We start from the raw sequence: 22,777 nt of genomic DNA on the forward strand, positions 1-22,777 counted from the left end.
CGCCGCTATGGAGCGGTCAGCTTCAGATCACGTAAGGTGCCTCTTACCCCCGTCCCATTTCCACCCAGGTTGGGAGGTAAAGCTCCGCCGATAAACTTTCGAACTCTGGGGCTGCCCTGACCAGGGACAGAGACTTTTGGGGCATTGGACTTTTGGGACTTTGGGTGATTTGGGGTTGCTGGACTCAAGAACCAAAGGGAAAAGGGCATGCCCCAATTTGCCTGGGGTGGGGTTGTTTTTGCTCATGGGTTGTGTTATGAATCCTGTTGGTGGTGTTTCCCCAACATAATGCCACATTGTTTCTCTCTGTTATTAAAAGACTTTTGCTACACTCAGACTATGTGCTTGCGAGAGGGGAAGTATTGCCTCTTGGAGGCGCCCAGCGGGGGTGGTATATATTTGTCCCAGGTCACTGGGTGGGGGCTCGAGCCGGTTTGCATTGTGTTATTGGAATGGAACCCCTAGATATTGAACCCGGCCCTTGTTGCTGCCCACTCTGACGGGCAGAAGGGTTACACATCTGTGTTAGCTTTGGCTCTTGCTTCTATTGTTAGATTAATGAATTTGAATGACCGTGTCTTATCTGAGGCACCCTTTCTTGGATTTGATGTTTGCAGAGGAGATGAATGCAGTGCTGTTTGCCTTCTTGTCCTGTCTGGGTCTGTGATGTACCGAGTATCCTGGGGGTGTGCAGGTGACATACCCTGAGTGTCTGTATGTAACTGCAGCCCACCAGCCACACTTGGGTTATACTCCAGCTCTTACCATCCTGGGTTATACTGCAGAGTGACTCCAACACACCCCCAGCACCAGGTTTCCCCCAGAAATGTATGTCCTGTACTGCCCCACCCTCTCCTGGACAGTACAAATATTTTAAGTTTATTATTCCTTTAAGGCATTAATATGCCATCTTATTATCTCAAATAGTTATTCAGACACCCTGATTTAAACACACTGGATTAGATAAAACAGTAAAACAAGGTTATTAACTACAAAGAGAGAGATTTTAAGCAAGTACAAGTAATGAATCATAAAAGTCAGAAATGGTTACAAGAAAAATAAAGATAAGACATTTACTAATGCCTAATTTAACAAACTACCATAGATTCAAGCAAAGTTTCTTACCACATGCTCTAGAAGTCTTACTGACCAAACTCTCAGGTCAGGACCCCTCCCCAGAGTCCAAAGCCTGCTTCCTTTGTCTCTTCAGGTGTAGAGAATGTGATGGGAAAGGAGTGTTTGTCCCTCCTTATGGTTTCAGTCCCCTTCTTGAAAAACATTTCCAGCTGAAAATCAGGAGCCAAAGACTTGATGTGGAAGGATTTTCCCTGTTGGTTTTTGTACCTGTTTGAACTTCTTTGTCTTACCTTCCTGCTTGATAACTCTGTTTACTGGTTCAATGCAAATTAAGCAGAGCACACATTCCTTTCTTTAGTTCAGGCCTGTTTGCTGACTTCTCTTGGGGCAGGGCTGTAGGGATTGGAACCTGTATTAACAAAACCCAGAGGTGAAAGTAAGCCAGTATGGTGTGGTATGGCATACCGGCAAGAGCCAGTATGCCATGCTGGACCAGACCGGCTTCCCCAGGCTGGCGCTTTAAAGGGTCCGGGGCTCCCCAGGGGCTCTGGCAGCAGGGGCTCAGTCGGCACTTTAAAGGGCCTGGGTCCCCCAGCCACAGCCAGAGCCCTGGGGCCTTTAAATCTTGATTTAAAGGGCCAGGGTATTAAAGGCTCTGCCTCTTCCGGTTGAGGCCACGCCTCTTCTGGTCAAGGCCACGCCCCCTGCTCAGGACTCCGGAGTACCAGTAAGTCCTTTAAGTTACTTTCACCCCTGACAAAACCATACAGTAGAATGTTATAACTTCACATACAATGTTGCCACACATATTTTACCAGGACAGTACTGCCCAGCAAATTATGAGTTTTCAAATGATACCTTAAAAGGCTTCCTTTGTAAAAAGATTAAAGGGTGTGAATGCAAGGGTGTGATCTATCCTGAGGGGTTAGGTGGGCTAGGACCAGCAGCATATTATTGCCTAGGCCGACAAAGCCTAGGACCAGGGTGGCAAATTTGCAGGGGCGGGAAATTTATAATAGCAGCATTTTTGTAATCGCAGCCTCAGTGACGCTGCGATTCTACCAATCATAGCGCGTATTGATACCACCCATGATGGTGCGACACCATTTAGTAAACATACTTGTGAGAATCCTAAACATTAATAATATGACTGGAAGGAAGAAATTAAGCGATTCTAGTTCCAAAAAAATGCTATACAAAAGAAAGAAAGGGAAAATGAAATGATAGCAAAAATGCACAAAATAGATTCCTTTGTTGTACCAGTTAGTGCTGACAGTGAGACAGAAAAAATAGTTGAAAGTAGTAGTGAAGTAAAAAGTGAAAATATTGGTGTTGATATAGAGAATATTGATGTGATTAAAGTACATATTGAAACTAATGAAGAAATTCTGGCTGCGGTTAGTGTTGAAGAAAATGCTCCAAACACGAGCATATCAGAGACGACCGGGAATCATGTTGATCTGGATATCTTTGACAATACTGCAGAGATTTACGAATCACATCAATCAGAAATTCAATCTGACATTGAAATATCTACCCTAGGTGACGACCTGGCCCAATGGACATTGAATGATGCTACAATTGAGTATTTATCAACGCATGGTATTAAACAAAATATCGATAGTGATTTTACTAACTCAAAAAGACAATATACTGATAAAATGCATGTTCTAACAAATAATGTGTTTGAACAACATCTTTTAAATGGTGAAGTAAAGCCACAGCAATATCTTGTATATTTGGAGAGTAAAGGAGCCGTGCCCCATGTCGATTATTCGGAGGGATCTCTAGTCTGGCGACAAGTGGATACCATGACTGGAAAAACATATCAACTCAACTACGTGAACATGAAAATTCGACTGAACATAAAATGGGTGTAATGACAATGGTGAAGAGAGGCAAGATATCGGGAAGAATTTATACGAATTTAAAATTTCAAATGGAAGAAGAAATTATTTATTGGCGAAATGTAATGAAGAGGATTGTAGCAGGGGTAGGGAAACTTTCAAGCAGAGGACTTGCATTTAGCGGTAAGATGGAAAAATTTGGATCACCTTATAACGGCATTACATGATGGCCCTTGAGCTTGTCACAGAATTTGATCCATTTTTAGCAAATCACATTGCATGTTACGGAAATGAAGGTCGAGGTAACGTATCTTATTTTTCATCCTATATATGTAATGAATTTATAAAAATCGATGGCTTCAAATGTGATCTCAAATATTATTAAAGAAGTAAAAGAAGCCAAATATTTCTTGATAAGCATTGACTCAGCTCCCGACATATCTCATGTTGATCAATTGGCTTTTATACTGAGATATGTAAACGATGATGACATACCAGTAGAGAGGTTTCTTTGTTTTTTACCAAATACTGGCCACAAATCAGAACAGTTAGCTGATGCTGTACTTTCAACTGTGAATTGTTATAGATTAGATATCGCAACTGCCGTGGCCAGTCGTATGACAATGCCACTAACATGTCTGGTGTATATAGCGGGTTGCAAGCAAGAATAAAGACTATAAATCCTTATGCTGTGTGTGTGCCTTGCTCTGTGTATTCTTTAAATCTGGTTGGAGTATGTGCAGCAGAAAGTTGTCAAGAAGCATGTTCATTTTTCTCAACTGTCCAACATCTTTATTCATTTTTTTCTGCCTCTAATCACCGGTGGGAGATTTTACTATCTAATTTGAAGCCAGGCAGTAAAGTAATAAAAAGACTTCCTGAGACTCGATGGTCATCTCGAGTGGAAGCTTGTCATAATTTGAGTGAAAACTGGAATGCTATTAATTAAAGCCTTAAATACAATAAAGGAAGATGCTACCTGTTACATGTAATGAAGCTGCAGGCCTTCAGTGAAAACTCAATCGACTTGAGGCAGCTTTTATGGCTATATTTTGGAGCTCACTCTTGGATCAATTTCATATAACTAGCCAAAAACTGCAAAATGTTAATATTGATATACAGACAGTTGTAGAACTCTACAACTCACAAATAGGATACATTAACTCTATATGGGACTTGTTTGATATGTATGAAGAGAAAGCCAAAGAAAAATCTGAAACTGAAGACTACAAATTTGACACAAGGCGAAAAAGAAAGCGTAAACTTCAATCTGATGAGACACGCGAAGGTGAAGTGGAAATGTATGGTAGAGATAAATTTAAAGTAGATACTTTTTTAACAATACTAGACCTTGTATGTGCTGAATTAAAACACAGAAGTAATGCATATCAAGAAATTTATGGCAGATTTCAGTTTCTCTCTAATGTTACCAATACTTCAACAACAGATATAACAGGAGAGTGTGTGGCGGGGGGGGAGAAAACCTGGATTTGTGCTGGAAATGGCCCACCTTGATTATCATACACATCGTAAGGAGAGTGATCACTTTACATAAGCTATTACCAGCAGGAGAGCGGGGAGGGGGGAGAGAAAACCTTTTGTAGTGATAAACACCCATTTTTTCATGATTTGTGTGTATAAAAACAAACATCTTCTGTATTTTCCATAGTATGCATCTGATGAAGTGAGCTGTAGCTCACGAAAGCTTATGCTCAAATAAATTGGTTAGTCTCTAAGGTGCCACAAGTACTCCTTTTCTTTTAACAGATATAACCGTTCACGCTAAAAAATTACAGCTATGCTACCAAGGAGATTTAGAAGAATCATTTGTGAATGAATGTCTACATTTTCGATCGTATTTGGAAGGTGTCAAAATTCCTGAAAATGAAAAGAAGTCAATTTTAAGATATTGCAGCCTTCTTTGAAATCGAAACATTCATTCAGTATATCCAAATATTGATATTGCCTTCCGAATGTTCATTTGCACACCTGCTACAAACTGTTCAGTGGAACGATCATTTTCGGCATTAAAAAGGGTGAAAAACTATTTGAGGGCTAATCTCAGTGAAGAAAAATTAAACTCCCTTTCTCTCCTGACAATTGAAAAGGATCTACCAACTTCTCTGGATTACACAGAATTAATTAATACGTTTGTCGCTCAAAGGTATAGGTGTAAACAAATGTAACTACTTACTATTCACATACTTATATTTCTTTTATTGTATCTACACAAAAAAAATATTTGATATACACCGGACCCCTGCTTGAACGCAGGGTTTTGGATCCATGCGCGGTCACGCGCTATAAGTGATATTGCGCTATACAGACGCACGTTCAAGCGGGGGTCCGCTGTACTTGTAATTTTATTTATAATAAAACTTGTAAATGTTCAATTATTTTAATGATATTTAGATTCATTTTAGTTCAAATGAATTTGTAAAAAAACTAAAACAAGTTCATAAGGGGCCGGGCGCAGCAATTATTTCAGGGCCTAGGGGCAGCAAAATCATTAATCCGCACGTAACATTAATCCCCCGCTAGCACGGGGCTCCTGGCATCATCCAGCCTTGGAGATGCAGGCTAGATCAGGGGATTCATCACTGGCTAGGTCATGGGTGTTGGAGATGGAGCTTGCATTGATTGGTGTCAATATTAGTTCATGTAGCTCTGTGCTGCCGGCTTTGGGCCCATGCCTAGCTAATGTTCCCAGGCAGTGGACAGGTGCTAGATGGCTGGAATCTGATTTCTTAGATCTGCTCTCTTTTGGTGCTAAGGCCTGATTGAGTCCTGGGAGTGGGTAGAGCTGGAGCAGTCAGTCCTGGGAGTAGTGGTGGGTGTGCTGCAAGCATGATACTAGGCAGAGTCCATTCCAAGCAGAGGAGGGAGTTCATGGCATTAGACACCCATTTCCTTGCTGCACTTAGCTGGCTTTCCAGGGGTGCAAGGGAGACAGCACTTCCAATGTAGCATGTGAGTTTCAGCTGTAAAAAAAGCCCTCCTGGCCAGAAGGTGATGGCAAAGCCTGGAGAAGCAGGACTGAGGCCCAGAGTTCCTTCCATATAAGAGAGGCAGTGTCCTATGGGAGCCTGAGCCCAGGTCGGGGTTCTGTGCTGGAGGGAGAAGTCACAGCCTCACTTTCACATTGTAGCAATTCTGTCTGGTGCTGGAATTTCCTCAAGTGCAGGGAGGTTTCTCCCACTGCGGCAGGGTGAGTGTGCTGCCGAAAGCCACGACAACTGAAGGTGCAACATGGAGGTGGCACCCAAGCAACCTTAACTCTTCCCCCCAAGGAGTTCAGCCTCCCACCTGCCTCGCGTCCTGTAGTGTATGCCCCTCGCAGCATTGGTTGGGTAGCTGGTGTCACACAGACAGTTCTTTGACGCTAGTTCGATGAATTGCCACCACACTGATCTGTGCTCTGACAGCATGATCTGGGCACCAAGGTAGCAGTTAGGGAAGCAGATCCTTGCACCTCCCTCCCAGAAGGTAACACACAGGGCTTCTTGCCAGCACTAGCCCGACATGGGGCAACCTGGGACAGTCCTAACAGGGCCCCTGCTGATTTGTTCCCCAGGGAGGAATTCTGTGAAATATTCCGGGCCAAAGAGAAGACGACAGGAAAGCTCTACACGTGCAAGAAGTTCCTGAAGAGAGACGGGCGGAAGGTGCGGAAGGCGGCCAAGAATGAGATCATCATCCTCAAAATGTGAGTCACTGTATCTTCCCATCCTGGGGATTGAGCGTGAAGCTCTCAGCATTAACGGCATGAGTCGCTGCGTATACTACAGGAGTAACTCTGTTAGCTAGCAGCTGTAATAGACTCTTATCCTCTTCTGCGGACCAGCCAATGGAGGGGGACAAATGTACCAGTGGGAGCTACGTCTGCTGAAGCCATGACACAACCTGACCAGGCTCTGCTAACCCGGTCTCCTTCTAATGGGCCCCCTGCTCAGAGCATTCCTGCTGACAACAGGCCTCTTCTACATGTAACTGCACTTGTCCATCTGTGGGCCCCCAACATCGCCTGCTCCAATGCTGGGAGGGCTGGGTAGGGCAGCCCCACGGCTCCTTTTGTTGTGCCTCTGGTCCCTTGGGCCAAGCTGACCTAGCACTACATCTTGCTCACAAGCTGACCTCTGTGCGTGATCAGTGCCAACTTATAGAAGAGCCCTTTCTTCTTGGGACATGCCCACAGTACCCTTTGACAGTCAATGGGTACTCTTTGCCTCCCCCACTGCAGGCAATATAGCAGGGACTGAGAGGGGAGACAGGGTGTGTGTTACAGCGGGGAGATGAGGCTATACACAGAGGGTAGCCTGAGTTGCCCCTGCCCATGTGGCTATGTGGCCAGGCGAAATCAGTGCTCCCTTCCCTTGGGTGCTGGTAGTTGGCTTCATCCCCACGCCCCCTTCTACTGGACTTGCAGTGCATGTTGCCCAGCCCCAGCTCCCCAGCAGGCATGGCCAGGCCTGGTGCCAGGCTCCAGGTTGGGTTAAGGTGGGCACAGAGGGGAAGGTCTGGCCTAGGCCTCCAGCCAGTCTGAGGCAGAGTCCAGCTGGTCCAGCCCCCAGGCCAGCCTGACTCAGAGGTGGGGGCACCAGGGGGTCCTAGCAGAGTTTGGGGCTGCGGCGGGATCCCTGGCCCCCACCCACCAGTCTCCGTCCTGCTGCTGGGTGGGGCCAGTTGGTTTCACCCTCCCTCTCAACCAATCAGGCAGCCTCTGTGCCTCCAGCTCCTCCCCCTCCTCCAATGGGAGACCCTGAGGGACTGGGGGAGGAGCCAGAGGAAAGGGTGCTGAGCAGCTGGCAGAAGAAGCTGGCCACAACTGAGTGAGGAATCTTGCCCAGCCTGTACAGTGCTCGGCGTTCTCCCTGCCCTGTCCACTGTGTTGTACCCAGCTCTCCCGCGGCTTGGCCTCCCCAGTCTTCTCTCCCCTCTGACCTGCATGGCTCCCACAAGAGCCTCCAGTGCCTGCCCTGCCCTAGTGGGAGCAGAGCAGGGGGCAGAGTCTCTGTGTCCTGGCACAGACAAGTACCCCAGTGACGTGGTGCCACGCTGGGCAGAGTCCGCTAACCCCATGTTCTCTTGCTCTGTGCTCCCAGGGTGAAGCACCCTAACATCCTGCAGCTGGTGGACGTGTACGTCACCCGCAAAGAGTACTTCATCTTCCTGGAACTGTAAGTCAGTGCTGCCTGGTACCCGGCAGCTGTGAGATTGGCCCCAGCCAGCTCTGACAGGGCCCCTGCCCCTCCCCAGAGAGACCCTGGCTCTGGGGTCCCAGAGGGAGCTTGCTATGTCTGTAATCCCTCCACTGCTGCTCCCCAGACACGTGTCTGGGGCAGCCACACCAGACGCCCCCTGGGTAATTCCCAGAAGCCCCTTTCTCCTTCTGGGAGGCTCTGTTTCCATGCAGATCTGCCCCACAAAGCTGGCCTGGCTCCCCTCCTGGGACTGCTCTTGCCCCATGGCCAGATGCTGTACTCATTAGCAGGTCAGTCTAGAGGCAGCTCCTGCTTAGAATTACAGCTCAGCTCTGAGCTGAGGACTGGCCATGCGCCACAGCCAGGGCAGCTTATGGCTGGCAGCACAGGGCTTGTTGATTGCCATGTACAGAGGGCTGGAGCTCTCAATTAACACAGGTCTGGGACCCTTCTTTATCACACAAGCCATACAGGAGAAAGAACCATGCTGGGAAGGTCAGGGGATCTGTGGTGACTCTGTGGAGGCTGATTCATGTTCCTCACCAGATTCAGCTGCAGCCTGCTGTGGGGAGCTGTCAGGAATGCTCAAGCCCCTGCTGTGGGCATGCTTCTTGGGTAGGCATGGCTTGGCCAACTTCACTGAAACTCTTGACAGCAGGGGCCTGGGGGGTTCAGCTGAGCACCCAGAAATGCAGAGGCTGCTCCATAGCATTACCTGCAGCTCTAAGATCCAGCACTCTGATGAGATGCACACTGTGTCCTGCCTCTGGCTGGGCTGGACTCCTGGACAGCTCCTCTTCCCTTGCCATGCTTCCTGCTTTTCCTAACCAAGCCAAGGACCCAGCTGCCTCTGCAGCCTGGGGCAGCTGCTGTTGTTGGATGGGGAGGGTTCTGAGACCCTGCAGTATCTGGGGTGCTCATGTGAGTCTTGGAGTGCTCCAGCCATAGCTTGGGGAGTGTTGGGTGCAAGGCCTGCCCCTCAGGGCAAAGGCCTGACCCTGCTGCTCTCTCAGGTGTGGGCTTTGTCCCCCCACTGCAGGGCCACAGGCCGGGAGGTGTTCGACTGGATCCTGGATCAGGGTTATTACTCTGAACGGGACACCAGCAATGTCATCCGACAGGTGCTGGAGGCCGTCGCCTACCTGCATTCACTCAAGATTGTGCACAGGAACCTCAAGGTCAGTCAGCCAGCTCCCCCACTGGCCTGCATGCCCCGGGACAGTCTGTTACCTGCACACCCCATCTGCCCTTGCAGCCCCCAGCCATCACAAGCAATTGAGCTCTAATGTCGCTCCCCACTCTCATACCTCTCCAGGGGATGGGGCTCTGGGGGGGTACCTCACTGTGCTCCCCAGTAGATGCTGCTCAGCCCCATAGCCTGGCTCCCTGCTGCAGGCTGGTTCGTGGCTCCCTGGCCTGGTGTGCCCAGCAGTGTAGCTTCTCTATATGGCAAATGGCCTCTTCTCTGAGCCATTCTCCCCTGGGGCAGGATGGGGTGCTGGCTGATCCACAGAGCCCTGGGTGAGATGCACCTTGGTGCCCAGGGAGCATTATCAGGCCCTGGTGGGCATGAGGCACAAACACCCCCACCCCAAACACACACACACACAGCAGTGTGCCCATCCCTGGGCTGGGTTGTGCTCTCTCCTTCCACTCCTGCCTTTCTTTCGGTATGGGGACCTGCAGCTGGAGAACCTAGTGTATTACAACCGCCTGAAGAACTCCAAGATCGTAATCAGTGACTTCCACCTGGCAAAGCTAGAGAACGGCCTCATCAAGGAGCCCTGTGGCACCCCAGAGTATCTAGGTAAGAAACAGCGAGGTGGGCATCGGGGGGCATTTGGCAAGGGGCAGCAAGGGACAGACTAGGCAAGAGAGGGCACAAAAATGAAGTATTTCTGCTCAAAAACCAAGAGTGTGCCACAGAGTGAGAAGTTGCCCCCAGAGCCTGCTCCAGGGGCTCAGTAATCTAGGCTGGTCCTCCCCACGCCACCCCCTCATCCCCGGCCCAGGGGCTGCCCCAGAGCCCCTTCCAGCAGCTCAGGAATAGTTAAAGGCTGGCTTGTGCCCTGAAGCATGAGGGCTGAGGTCCCTTCCATCCTTTTGCTTCTCCCACCCAAGGGCAGAATTTCTGACCTGGAAGAGGTGGCCAAATGGGATCCATGCACATTCTCCTGAGCTCTTCCTCACCTGCCTGCCCCCTTCCTTCTCCACAACCCTCCTACCAGCATGCTCAGCCCAGGATTGCTCCAGCCGGGCCTCCTTTCACATGCCATCCTGTACCCTCTGCAGCTGTTCCGGCCCCTTTGCCCTCCTCCAGGGGAGAAGTCACATGCACACAGGGTCCTCCTGGGCATGGCACTGGCAGGGGCTTTCTCCCTGCAAAGATCTGAGCTCCCTGTCGTCGAGGGAAGAGGTTTCCACAGTCTGCAGAGAGCATGGGCACAGTAACCTGGGAGCACTGATGTCCGCTCAGAAAGCGGGTGGCTGCCCACAAAGAAGAGCAAGGCCAGAGCCCTCCAGGAGCTAAGAGCACTGGGGGTGATCAGGTGAATTCACTCAGGTTGTAACACCTCCAGAGAGCTTCCCCCACCGGGATAGAGGCTCACACCGGATTCTCCAGGGACCAAGAGACACAGGAGGATTTTTGGTTAAATAGCCTGAGTTACACTGGACCCAGAGCCTTCCTCCTGATGCCACTAACAGGCAGGCCCGCTGGTCTATGGCAGACTCTGATCCTTAGCTAGGGCTGGAAGGACTTTGGCTCACTGAGGCCCCACACCACTGTGGGCGTGTTCTGAGCAAAGGGTGTTATGAGCTGGGAAGCACAAGAAAATCCCATGATGGCGTTCGAAGGGCCGCTCACCTGCCCGAGCCCATGCTGGAGCTGGGGGACCGCTGGTAAGCTTAGTAGCTTGTGTGTAGGTTCTTTTCCTCTCTGTGGTGCTTTTCCCTCAAGAATCAATGGGTTTGCTTCACAAGGGCCAGGAGGTAACATCACCATGGCAGTTATACTGTGTACCAGCTTGGGGAGAGGAGTGAGGCAGGCCTGCTGAGGCAGCCGGTCTTTTGCTGGGGAGGTCACAATGTAGGCAGAAAGTCAAACAGCTTGGAAATGCCCCGGTGAGAAGGGAAAAACATGGGTCACCAAGAGAGGTGATGGCAGGGGAATCGGGAGCTGAGGCTGGGTGTCCATGCTAGCCCACAGAAGGGGAGTCCAGGCACAGCCTCGCGGCCAGAGAGAATCTTCCAGGGCCAGAAGGCTCGCTGCCAGCTGCAGTGCAGACATGCACAAGGTGAGGCCCAAAATGGCAGGCGGAAGGGAGTAGGTAAATGAGAAGTAGCCCTAGCTAGCCAGATCCTGACTGGCCCTTGCACCACTGCTGACATGGGAACGTCCAAGGTGGGGGCTGCTGTGTGTAATGGGCTGGGCACCCGCTGGCAGCTCTGCATAGGGCACCAGGGCCTGTAGAGAGCCTGAGATGGAGCTCCTGCCACTGCCTGGGTGTGGGGCTCACCTTGCTGTTGGGCCGTTGCAGCTCCGGAGGTGGTGGGACGCCAGCGGTATGGACGGCCTGTGGACTGCTGGGCTATCGGTGTCATCATGTACATCTTGTAAGTATAGGGAGGGGAACACAGACTGGGGTCCTGGAGTTCTGAGCCTGGCTTGCAGGCTAGCTGAGGATGGGGCCAGCCAGAGACTGGGTCAGGGAGCAGAAGATATGTTTGTGGAGGAGATGGTAGTTGGAGAGATGAGTATGGGGGGTGGAGCCAGAAGCTGGGCCAGGAAGCTGATATTGGAGGGACAGGGACAATGGACTGGGCTGTAGAGTCAAGGACATGGTGCAGGGGTGACAGCCAGAGACCACATCCAGGAAACTAGCTGAGAGAGTGAGCCAACAACCAGGGCCTGGACCTGGACCCTAGGGAAGAGGGCCGGAGACCAAAGGGGCCCTGGGGAAGGGGGCCAGAGAGCGAGGGGACCAGAGACCAAGGGTCCCCAGACCCCAGGGAGGGGAGCTGGAAGGGCCCCAGGGAAGGGGGCCGGAGACCAAGGGGCAGTGATGGGGTAAGTGGAGCCAAGGTGTAGTGAGCGCTGGGCCAGGCCAGGCATGCTCACCGCCCCGACGTTCTCGCCCCACGCAGGCTGTCGGGGAACCCACCCTTTTATGAGGAGGTGGAAGAGGACGACTACGAGAACCATGATAAGAATCTCTTCCGCAAGATCCTGGCCGGCGACTATGAATTTGACCCACCTTACTGGGACGAGATCTCCCAGGCGGGTGAGGCTTGCTCGCCTGGGGGCATTGCTGGGCATCTGGGTCCAGAACCAGCGTGATGCTCGCTCAGAGTCCCACTCGCAAACCCAGCCCTGAGAGCCAATGGAACAGAGGAGCCCATGTAGGCGAGATTCACCCCCATGCAGAGCCTGCAGAGCCCCCGCTGCGGGGACCCCATACACTCCTACCCTCCCTTGAGAGACCACTCAGTAGGAGAGAGGAAAACAACAGTTACTGCCAGTCCTGCTCTATGGCAACCCCAACCCAGTCCTCGTCACCTCCCCTCCCCCCCGACCCCGCCCTGTTCTACAGAATTGCAACCCATCCTCATCCCACCCCTACCAGTGCTCTTCTACAGGATCCTAACCCCATCCTCGTAAGCCCCCCCCACCAGTCCTCTTCTGTGGGAAGCCAGCCAACCCCATCCTCATCCCGCCCCCGTCAGCCCTGTTATATGGGACCCCAACGCCATCCTCATTCCACCCCCCCACCAGTGCTGTTCTGTGGGACCCCAACCACGTCTGCGTCCTGCCCCTGCCAGCCCTGTTCTACAGGGACTGCAACCCTGTCATCATCCCACCCCAGCCAGTCCTGTTCTGTGGGACCCCAATCCCGTCCTCTTCCTGGCCAGCCCTCTTCTACGGGGTCCTAACTCCATCCTCATCCTGCCCGTGCCAGTCCTGTTCTATGGGGACACCATCCCCTCCCCCTCCTCAGCCAGTCCTGTGGGGGTTAGTGACTGTCCAGGGAGTGCTGTCCCTGGAGTGGGGGGTGGGAGGCAGGGCACAGCGGGATGGGGCCTGCTCCAGGAGTGAAGGCCCAGTCCCCATCCCAGGCTGCCCTGTGGGAGAGGAGTCGGATAAGAGCTGTCTGAGCAGCCTGTGCAAGCCTGGTCCCTGGGGAAAGCAGTGACCAGCCATGGCGGGCACATGCTCCCTGCCCTGCACAGACCTTTCCTGGTGATCGGTCGGTAGAGCCCCCTGCCACCCTTTCCTCCAGCAGAGCAGCCAGCCACAGAGGGCTTTGGGCTCCTTTGTTCCTCTCCATTCTCCGCCAGCCCCAGCTCCTCTGCGGATGAGAACAGGGAGCTTGAGCGTCCACTACCCGCCACCATCCCCTTTCGAGCCGTGCCCCAGCACATGGCTGGCCTGAGCACTAAGCGCCTTCTTCCCACTTGCTGTCTCTGCAGCTAAGGAACTGGTGACCCGTCTGATGGAGGTGGACCAGGACCAGAGGATCACAGCTGAAGAAGCCATCTCCCACGAGTGGTAAGGCAGCGCTGGTGACTCCAGGCGGGGGGCCTTCTGGCAGGAGGACCCTGGAGGGATGGAGGGGACACTGACTTGTATCGTGAGAGTTGGGAGGGACATGAGACCCCAGCTCCACTTACTGGTGCCAGGGGAAGAGCTGGGTGCAGGCTGGAGGTGGTGGGGACTGGGTGGGCAGCTGGTCATTGACGTGTGTTTCTGCTTCCAGGATTTCTGGCAACGCCGCCTCCGATAAGAACATCAAGGACGGCGTCTGCGCTCAAATTGAGAAGAACTTTGCCAGAGCGAAGTGGAAGGTACATAGCTCTCGCCCCATGCTCAGGTGCTTCCACCCATGGGGAGCCCTGAGCAGAGCAGAGAGGAGATCTCAGCCTCCCCCTGCACCGTGTTCTCCACAGTCAGGGTAGGAAGGGTAATCTGGGAGTGGGGAACTGGCCTGGGATTGCACAGATCAGCAGTCAGTTCCCAGCTGAGCCACCGACACCCTGGGCCAGTCACTGAACCTACCCTGGGTCTCAGTCCTGCTCTGGACCACAGGGTGTGGTGTGGAGGGAGGATCTCGCAGTGACGGGTGCAGAGAAGACAGGAGGGCCAGGTGAGTACCGAGACAGAGAGGTCTCTGGTGTCCCGCTCTCAGGCAGGGCAAGGAAACCAGCCTGTCAGCAGGCAAAGCTGCTCCCACTGCGGCTCCAGCCCCTCTGCTGCAGCTGTCCGGGGAGCTGCCAGGAAGGGATCCATCAGGTGAAGGGCCCCAGAGGAAGGCAGAGGATTAGTATGTTCAGAGGGGGCTTGAACTGGGCTTTTCCAGACCCAGTTGCCACTGGGTTTCTTTCTTGTTTAACATTAATTCTGTATTTCCTGGCTTTGTAATGCTCAGGTCTCACATCAGGGGTCTCAAACACGCGGCCTGCAGAGTTATTTCCTGCGGCCACCAAGCTCCTCTCCCCCATCGCCTCCCCCCCTTCCCCCCCAGCACTCTGCGTCCCAACTCCTCTGCCTACCTCCAGGCGCTTCCCACCACCAAACAGCTGTTTGGCGGCACTTAGCACTTTCCAGGAGGGAGGGGGGAGGAGCGGGGACACTCAGGGGAGGAGGCGGAGAAGAGGCGGGGATTTGGGGAAGGGGTTGGAATAGGGGCAGGGAGGGGGCGGAGTTGGGGTGGGGACTTTGGGGAAGGGGTTGGAATGGAGGTAGGGAAGGGGTGGGAAGAGGCGGGGCAGGAGCGAGGCCTTATGGAAGGGGTAGAGTGGCGGCGGGAGGGGTGTCAGTGATGCGGCCCTCAGGCCAATGTACTAGTCCTCATGTGGCCCTTGTGGTGATTTGAGTTTGAGATCCCTGTCTCACACAAACTCTCCAATAGCAAGGTCCTGCCATAGCCAGCATTGGACACTGCCTCAGTTTCCCTAGAGTTTCAGTCAGTCACTGACTCCCAGTGCTGGCCCATCATTGTAGTGACCTAACCCTCTGGAGAAGTCTGAAAGAGCCACCCCTTTTGGGGTAATCAGAGTCTGTCCATTGTCTCCTTAACAGCAGGGGTCACTGCACCCCTCCCCCCCCCCACAGGGCGGCAGCCTAGGGAGAATCTGTGCGCACCCCCTGCTGAGGGTATCCAGAGCCCTAACAACTGGGCTGTCAGCCCCCTTAGTCCAAATTACCCTGTGTCCATCTCAGAACCTCTCCTTATGCTCCCACTCACCCCTGGCCGGCCAGGGCTGCTGTCCTGGGGATCTTCTCCAGTCTGCCTGGACCACAGGCCTGTACCTCTCCTCCACCTGGGAGGGCAAGCCAGGTTTGGCCCAGCTGAGCCCTAGCCTCCTTAAAGGGCCAGCTCACCCTAGGGCACCTCCCCAAGCAGAGTGTTGACCCCAAAAGGAGGCTCCACAAAGTCCACTAAGGGCTTCACTGTTGCTATTGATTTGCATGGTTGGAGCCCCAGGACTGTGGTGATGGGCGGCTGTATACAAGCCCAAGTCAAGCAGGCAGTATGACACCATATAATTCTGGGGTAACTGCAGCATCCCCATAATGTCTGTTCCCTGTGAGACTTGGTCTACACTTAAAATGTAGCAGTGCTCAGAGGTGTGAAAAAATTCACCCCCAAGGGCTGTAGCTAAGCCTACCCAACCCCCGGCATAGACCCTTCCATTAACCTGGCTACCACTGCCTGGGAAGGCATGTTCCCTGCAGCAAGGGGAGAACCCTTTCCATCAATGGAGGAAGAGTCTACACTAGGTTTCAGAGTAGCAGCCATGTTAGTCTGTATTCGCAAAAAGAAAAGGAGTATTTGTGGCACCTTAGAGACTAACAAATTTGTCTCTAAGGTGCCACAAGTACTCCTTTTCTTTTTGTCTACACTAGGGCACTCAGTGGCGGTGCTGCAGCTGTACCACTGGAGCACTCATGGTGTATCCATCCCCTGAGTCACTGGTCACAGAGCCTGGCTCTTGCCCCTGCACGCTGCACTTGTTTGAGGGAGCTGCAGGGCTGGGAAGGCTGGGGCAGACAGAGGGGCACGGAGCAGTGGGCAGGATGGAGGAGGAGGTAGGAGCTCAGTGTGGGGGCAGAGGGCCAGTCAGCAATGGTGAAAGACCACCCATGCCGTAGTGACCGATGGGATTCCTCCCCTCCCCGCAGAAAGCCGTGCGAGTGACCACGCTTATGAAGCGGCTCCGTGCACCCGAGCAGGCTGAGCCGGCAAAGCCGACCCTGCCAGCTGCCGCCATGCTGGACAGTGCCACCTTGCCAGCCCCCGCCACTGCCACGCAGCCTGCGGCCACCGCCACACCTGACAGCACTGCCCCAACAGCGGGAGCCCCAACTACGTGTAATGGAGAAGAAGTCACTGCCCCCAGTGCCACCCCCGAGGCCTGGACCGAGGAAACCGGCTGAACAGGAGGGACGGGGTGGGGAAGCACTGGATCTCTCATTGTACATAGTTGCTGGCATGGTATCCAAACCTCCCTGGCTCTCTGTCTGTCCCTGCTATTTGCCTGTCTGTCTGACTCTGTCTACCCCTAGCTGGGCCACTGCACAGAGCTTCTATTTTCTATGTTCCTGAGCCTGGAGCGACCCAATAGGCCCAGTTGGACAGACAGAGGCAGAAGCAGAGTCCCTTGCATGGAGTTTTCTCTCTCTCCCTTTGCTTTTCTTTTCTCTGTCTCCTTTGGTGGCTTTGTTGGTTTCCTTTCCTCACTGGAGGCTGCTCTCTGAGTCTGCCCACTCACTGAACCACCTGATCCCCCATCACTGGGCCAAGTGAGAGGAAGCCGGCACGTCAGGATCAAACACAACCAACCTCCTGAGTTCCAGATCCAATTGGGAGCCTGGGCACAGATCCAACTGTGTCCATACCCAGCACTTGTGTGTGTGTGCATTTACATACAGCTGCATGTATGTGCTGTGTGTCCATTGCAGTGTATGTGTCTCCGGACATGGGGTGTTTGTGTGGGTGTCCATATGAATTAGTGCGTGTCTGGGTGTCTGTGATTATACATTGGTGTGTGTGTATGGGTCTCTGGGTGGGTGGGTGTGTCCATATGTGTATCCATGGGTGAACAAGTGTGCGTTTATTGGGTGCATTCACCCTGGGAGTGGGGAGAGAGGCAATCCTGAGCCATTTAGGGAAGGATTTGAGCACCAGTCTGGAGAGCAGCAGCTGAGCTGAGCTGGCTGGAGGGGTGGGGTGACAAGGAGGTGGGGAGGGCTTGAGATTCAAGTGGCCTAGGACAGGGATGCTGCACTTAGATCCCAGATAAAGCTTCCCATGCAATTGCTGGCACCAGTGGGACTCCCCCTCTCATGCCTACAGGTTCCTGTTGAATCATAGGATCATAGAAGATTAGAGTTGGAAGAGACCTCAGGAGGTTATCTAGTCCAACCCCCTGCTCAAAGCAGGACCAGCCCCAACTAAATCTTCACAGCCAGGGCTTTGACAAGACAGACCTTAAAAACCTCTAAGGATGGAGATTCCACCACCTCCCTAGATAACCCATTCCAGTCCTTCACCACCTTCACCGAGCTTGCTTGGAGCTTTGGGTGATGTGCAGAGAGCAAGTGGCCTGGGTGTCCCTCCTCCCTGCTGTAATGGTGGCATCTGGCCCCATGGACTGCAGACCTGCCTTCCTCCCCGTGGATGAGGGAGACGCCTGAGCACCAGCGCTGCCTCACCCTGGCCAGTAAGCACTGGGTATGTCCTGTATCTCCCTAATCTGCATCCACAGCAGGCTCCAGAAGGGGCTGGATCCACGTGGGGGTGAGACACATCATCCCTACACTCTGCTCCGCTGCTTTAGAGCCCGAACCCACGGCAGATACAGACCAGACTCCACTGACTCACAGTGGCATCCTCCCAGCATGACACTTTTGGTCTCACTGCTGCCTTCGCAGGCTCACTGGTGTCACTGACAGCAATGGTCCTGTTGCCAGGCTGTGGGCACCAGGGCTGCCTGTGGTGGCTCAATGTGTGGAGGAGCCCAGCATTTGTGCATCACGGCCACTGCTGGAGCAGCCCTGGGAGGAACAAGGGGGCTGCTGGGAATGTCCAAGGGGCTGCAGACCCCTCACAAGAGGTGCCTCTGTAGCTGTCCAGTGGCCATCACAAACTCCGCATGGCCAGGGACTAGAACCGCAGCCCTGCTGAAAGCTGGCCCCCAATCCCTGTGTGTGCTGATCCAAAGGCGTGCAGGAGCTCTGGGTTGGCCTGTTGGAACAAGGGGGAGCAGGGAGGGGTTGGGGGTTGATTCATCGCCAAAGCACTGTCCTATGCCTCTTTCTACAAGAACAGCTTTGCCATTGTCCAGGCTGATTGTGGTGTTTGCAGCCCACGTGTGACAGCACACAGCATGTCTATGGGAGCAGTATGGTGAGTGTGTGAGACTTATATGGCACAGCTCTGGTCCCGGCTTTGGCCGTGTGAGATTCAGCCCCTGCTGGATGTGTTTATGGAGGCTCTGGGGGTGGGAGTGGTGTATATACTCTCGTTGTGTGGATGTGCATACATAGTGACCCACGTGTGCCCTGTTCAGCACTGTGTAGTCTTATTTCCTCCCGGAGGCTTAACCTGGGGCACATAGAGGTTCTGTACTGTGGAGGCTGAGGCCTGGGCCCATCCAGTCCGAGCGGGGCTTTCCTGACTGTAGCGCTGGACAGTGGCCCCTTGCAGAGTTGTGTTCCCTTGCCCCGACCCTGAATTGACAGTTTGCAGAACTAGGGCTGGCCTTAGGGAAAATGGTGCCCTGGTCCCTGCTGCCTCCTCTGGCCCCTAACCCATCCTCCCTGAGCCTTGCTGTCTCCCCCAGCCCCCCATCGCCCCTGCATCAGCAGCTAGCAGTGCACATTTTACCATTTTAGGGTGGGGATGAGCACTGATTGGACAATAAGGTTCTATCAGGATAGCCTGATACAAATGTGGCTTCTGGAACAGAGTGGATCCAAGGCGATAAGATGTTTGGCACGTGGCTCATTGAGTCACTCTTCTGCTCCCACCCCTGATTGTGCTCCTCCTCCATTGCCCTGAGCTCCCTTCTGTGGCTTTGCACCCCAGTCCTGCCCCACTCCTTGTCTCTTTCCCACGGCGCCCCCCATCATTCACCCACAGTGCCCACCCTATACGGCTGGCCCTGTGCTGAACTGTAGCAGCAGGGGGCTTTGTCCTCTTGGGGAGCACATGGTCCGCTCTGGTCTCCAGGCCCATTATAGTGCCCACCCCATGGAGCCAGCCCTGCCCAAGGAGACTTGCTCTGGGCTTGTTTTGTGCTGGGCTGTTTGGGCATATGGCGGTGGAAAGGGATTGGTTTTAGCTGCTGGTAAGCAGAGTCTGGGATTCTACTCTAGCACAAGAGAAGGTTTTTCTAGTTTCCTGAGTCATTGCCCATTAGCAAAAATGTGTTTTACAGCTAAATGTTCTAGAGCACTCTGCACTTGTGAAGGTTCTAGATCATCCTAGAGGAGAGCTCCTGACAGCTCTAGAGCATCTCAGGCATCCAGCTTGTGAAGGTCTTGTCCTAGATCACATCACATGCTTGCCAATAAGTGGTCTAGATTGCCACCACCCTGTTGAGGTTCTAGAGTTTCCAGTGTGAAACCTTATAGGGGCTATAGCAGAGGTGGGCAAACTACAGGCATCCTGCCTGGCCCCTGAGCTCCCGGCTGGGGAGGCTAGTCCCTGGCCCTTCCCCTGCTGTCCTCTGTCCCCCACCCATCTCCCAGGCTTTCCAATAAGCCTGTCCTGCTGCTCAGAGCGGCATGGTAAGGGGGCGGGGGGAGGGAGGTTGGATAAGGGGCAGGAGGTCCCAGGGGGCAGTCAGGGGATGGGGAGCGGTTGCAGGGGGCGGTCAGGAGACCGGGAGCGGGGGGGTTGGATAGGGGGTGGGGTCCCGGGAGGTTGGGGGATCCTGGGAGGGGGGACAGAGAGCAGGGGGGGTTGGATAAGGGGTAGGGTCCTGGGGGGGTAGTTAGGGACAGGGGTCCCGGGAGGGGGTGGTCAGGGGACAAGGGGAGGGGTTGGATGGGTCAGGGGTCCCAGGGGGCCTGTCAGGATGCAGGGGTGTGGATAAGGGTCAGGGCAGTCAGGGGACAGGGAACGGGGGGGTTGGATAGGGTGTTGGGACCCGGGGGGGCAGTTAGGGCTGGGGGTGTCCCTGGAGGGGGCAGTCAGGGGACAAGGAGCAGAGGGGTTGGATGGCTTGGGAATTCTGAGGGGGGCAGGAAGTGGGAGGGGGCAGATAGGGGGCAGGGGCCAGGCTGTTTATGGAGGTACAGCCTTCCCTACCTGGCCCTCCATACCATTTTGCAACCCCGATGTGGCCCTCGGGCCAAAAAGTTTGCCCGGCCCTGGGCTATAGAGTGCTCCAGAAATATTGCATTCTGGTGGAATGCACAGTCTAGAGCTTGGATCAGGATCTGTCCCACCCCGCCCCAGTTTAGGGTGCAGCCTTATCTAGTGCTCTAGTGAATGAGCCATTGGGTGCTGGTTAGATACCACTCTACCATGTGGTCACAACCGTGGGAGCCTGAACAACCCCACCCGATGCTTTAGTTCAAAGGCCTAGAAGTAGTCTTGTGAAGGCATTTGCCTGCCTGTTCCTAGGTGCAGGGTGCTTGCAGCACTGGCTATCAGTTCTTTGAAGGGTAGGGGAAAGCAGTCCAGATGAGAGCCCTGTGAGCTATGCTCACTTGACAAGAGCCCCTCAGGTACCCCCAGGGTCAGGCCTGGCCCATCAGCCCCCTGTGTCCCTTTCCCCTGGCCCCAAACTAAACACAGGAGGGAAGCCTGAGTCCCGCTGTGACGGGCCTGCAGAGTTGACCTGCCATCAGTGGGGCGTTCTCCACAGCTGCCTGCCCCAGGGCCCTCCCAGCCTGCGGTTTTCTGGGCTATGGTCCCACCACTCCAGCTTTACTTTCCCCTTGTCCTTGATTTGCAGCTGCATGTTTGTAGGGTTGAGTTCTGTCTATGAAACTTTTATTTCCACTACGACCACCCAGAAGCTCCTGTGTGATCGCTGTACTGTACCACTGGCAAATAAAGACCTTCTGAGGACAAACCGAGAAAGCACCAGCCATACCTGCTCTGTCTCTTTGTCTGCCCTGCCGATGAACTCTGCCCTTCTAGGGGCCAGTTCATACACCAGGCTGCTGCCAGGAGCAGATCCTCTAGCCAGCTGCCATGCATGCCTCTGTACCTCAGAGCTGAGCTGGGGGAAGAGTGGGTGGGACACAGATGCTCTGGGGGCTGGAAGGAACAAGGGGTGGGGTAGGTAGAGGTGCAGCTAAGAGGAGGTTAATCACCGAGTCTTGGGGATTCCCCCTCCCTCCCCCCGCCTCTAAAATCCAGCTCATCTGATCTCTGCTGTCCTGTGGGCAGGCACAGCACCCCCTCTGTCTGCTATGCACAGACTGCAGCACAGTCTGCTCCAAAAGGGGTTGGGAAACGGCTGGGAGCAAGCCTCAGAGCACCAGAGTGTCTGGCATGGCAGCAACTCCCCAGATGTTCTTCCCCCAGCCCTGGGCCAGGATGTGGCCCTGGAGAGGGGACCCCACCTAATAGCCACTGCATGCTCCAGGGATGAGGAGCAGATCCCCTAGTTCTCACTGATATTGTGCAATGGGGCCAACAGTCCTTGTGAATGGGCAAGGAAATGGGATCAAAAAGGAGGATTGCGATCCAATCATCGGTCACTCCCAAGCTGATGTTTCAGATGTTTCCCAGAATCCTTTGCACTGGTGCTCCCATGATGCTTCATTGGAAGGTCTGTGGGAAGCAGGATGGTTTGTTGGGTTCTCCTGGCATATGAGGAGACAAAGGCTTGAGACGGCATGCTACAGCAGGAGCCGTCTGTTAAACAAATGGTACATCATTACAAATGTAAGAGAGCTAGATGGTGTCAGGGTAGCTGGAGATTTTGGTGGATGAGTAAGGGTCAGCTGGGACTTAACGTGCCCACAAAGCCAGGGGAGTCCTTGTGAGCACATGATTAGATGGTCCTGCTATAACGATTGGCAGTGGGACAGTTGGAGTTGATAATCAAATCACCATCATTAGGTTTCAGATTTAACACTCCCACAGAGATGGATGGAGCAGCTCACACCTCCCAGAGCTATGGTGTTGGGCTTTTTGCAGCCCTGGACACATGGCAGTGTCAGTGACACTCAGGCCACATTTGCCAGGTGGTGGGCTGGAAACAGGATTGTTTAATGGAAGGTGAGACTCTGCACCCAGTCCCCTAACAAGAGACAAACCCTGTTCCATCCCCCAGGTCCCGCCCCTTGAGTCTGCAGGCCCTGCCCCGACTCACACGCCCCACCCCATGAGCGGGCCTTACAACAGCGCACACCGCGCCCCTGAATGTGCGGCCCCCGCCCCACGCCCCACGCCCCAGCTGTGCGCTCCGGCCGGTCAGGCTGGGGCGGGGCTAAGACCCCGTGCTCCCGTTAGCCTCGCCCCAGAGAGCCCGCTGGGGCCAGGCGGGGGAGCAACTGGAGGAAGCCGGCCCCGCCCCCTCCTCAGCCATGTAGCGCGACGGGGCGGGCCCCGCGCCTTTCCCGGGGGCGTCATTTCCGGCTCATGCCGGAAGCCACCTCGGAATGAACCAGATTTGAACTGGTAA

General features: G+C 53.8%; 2 protein-coding genes across 3 annotated transcripts in view; both read left to right on the top strand.

Annotated features, from left to right (window-relative positions):
* The window catches only part of CAMKV (CaM kinase like vesicle associated), a 56,355-nt gene extending 36,445 nt beyond the window's left edge, over positions 1-19,910 (top strand). The window contains exons 3-11 of the mRNA XM_073352618.1: positions 6,499-6,630; positions 8,027-8,101; positions 9,165-9,303; positions 9,812-9,932; positions 11,665-11,740; positions 12,272-12,408; positions 13,595-13,673; positions 13,882-13,969; positions 16,308-19,910. Coding sequence (XP_073208719.1) covers positions 6,499-6,630; positions 8,027-8,101; positions 9,165-9,303; positions 9,812-9,932; positions 11,665-11,740; positions 12,272-12,408; positions 13,595-13,673; positions 13,882-13,969; positions 16,308-16,562 — 1,102 coding nt within the window. The 3' untranslated portion in view covers positions 16,563-19,910. The remainder of the gene's footprint in view (positions 1-6,498; positions 6,631-8,026; positions 8,102-9,164; positions 9,304-9,811; positions 9,933-11,664; positions 11,741-12,271; positions 12,409-13,594; positions 13,674-13,881; positions 13,970-16,307) is intronic.
* A 2,802-nt stretch (positions 19,911-22,712) lies between these two features.
* TRAIP (TRAF interacting protein) overlaps positions 22,713-22,777 on the top strand; it is a 77,261-nt gene continuing 77,196 nt past the window's right edge. Inside the window, exon 1 of one of the 2 annotated variants that reach the window (XM_073352619.1) lies at positions 22,713-22,773. The gene's annotated coding sequence lies outside the window, so the exon portion shown is untranslated. The remainder of the gene's footprint in view (positions 22,774-22,777) is intronic. The other variant, XM_073352621.1, reaches the window with a different exon arrangement.

This window comes from Lepidochelys kempii, chromosome 7 (genome assembly GCF_965140265.1).
Source record: "Lepidochelys kempii isolate rLepKem1 chromosome 7, rLepKem1.hap2, whole genome shotgun sequence".
NCBI lineage: Eukaryota > Metazoa > Chordata > Testudines > Cheloniidae > Lepidochelys > Lepidochelys kempii.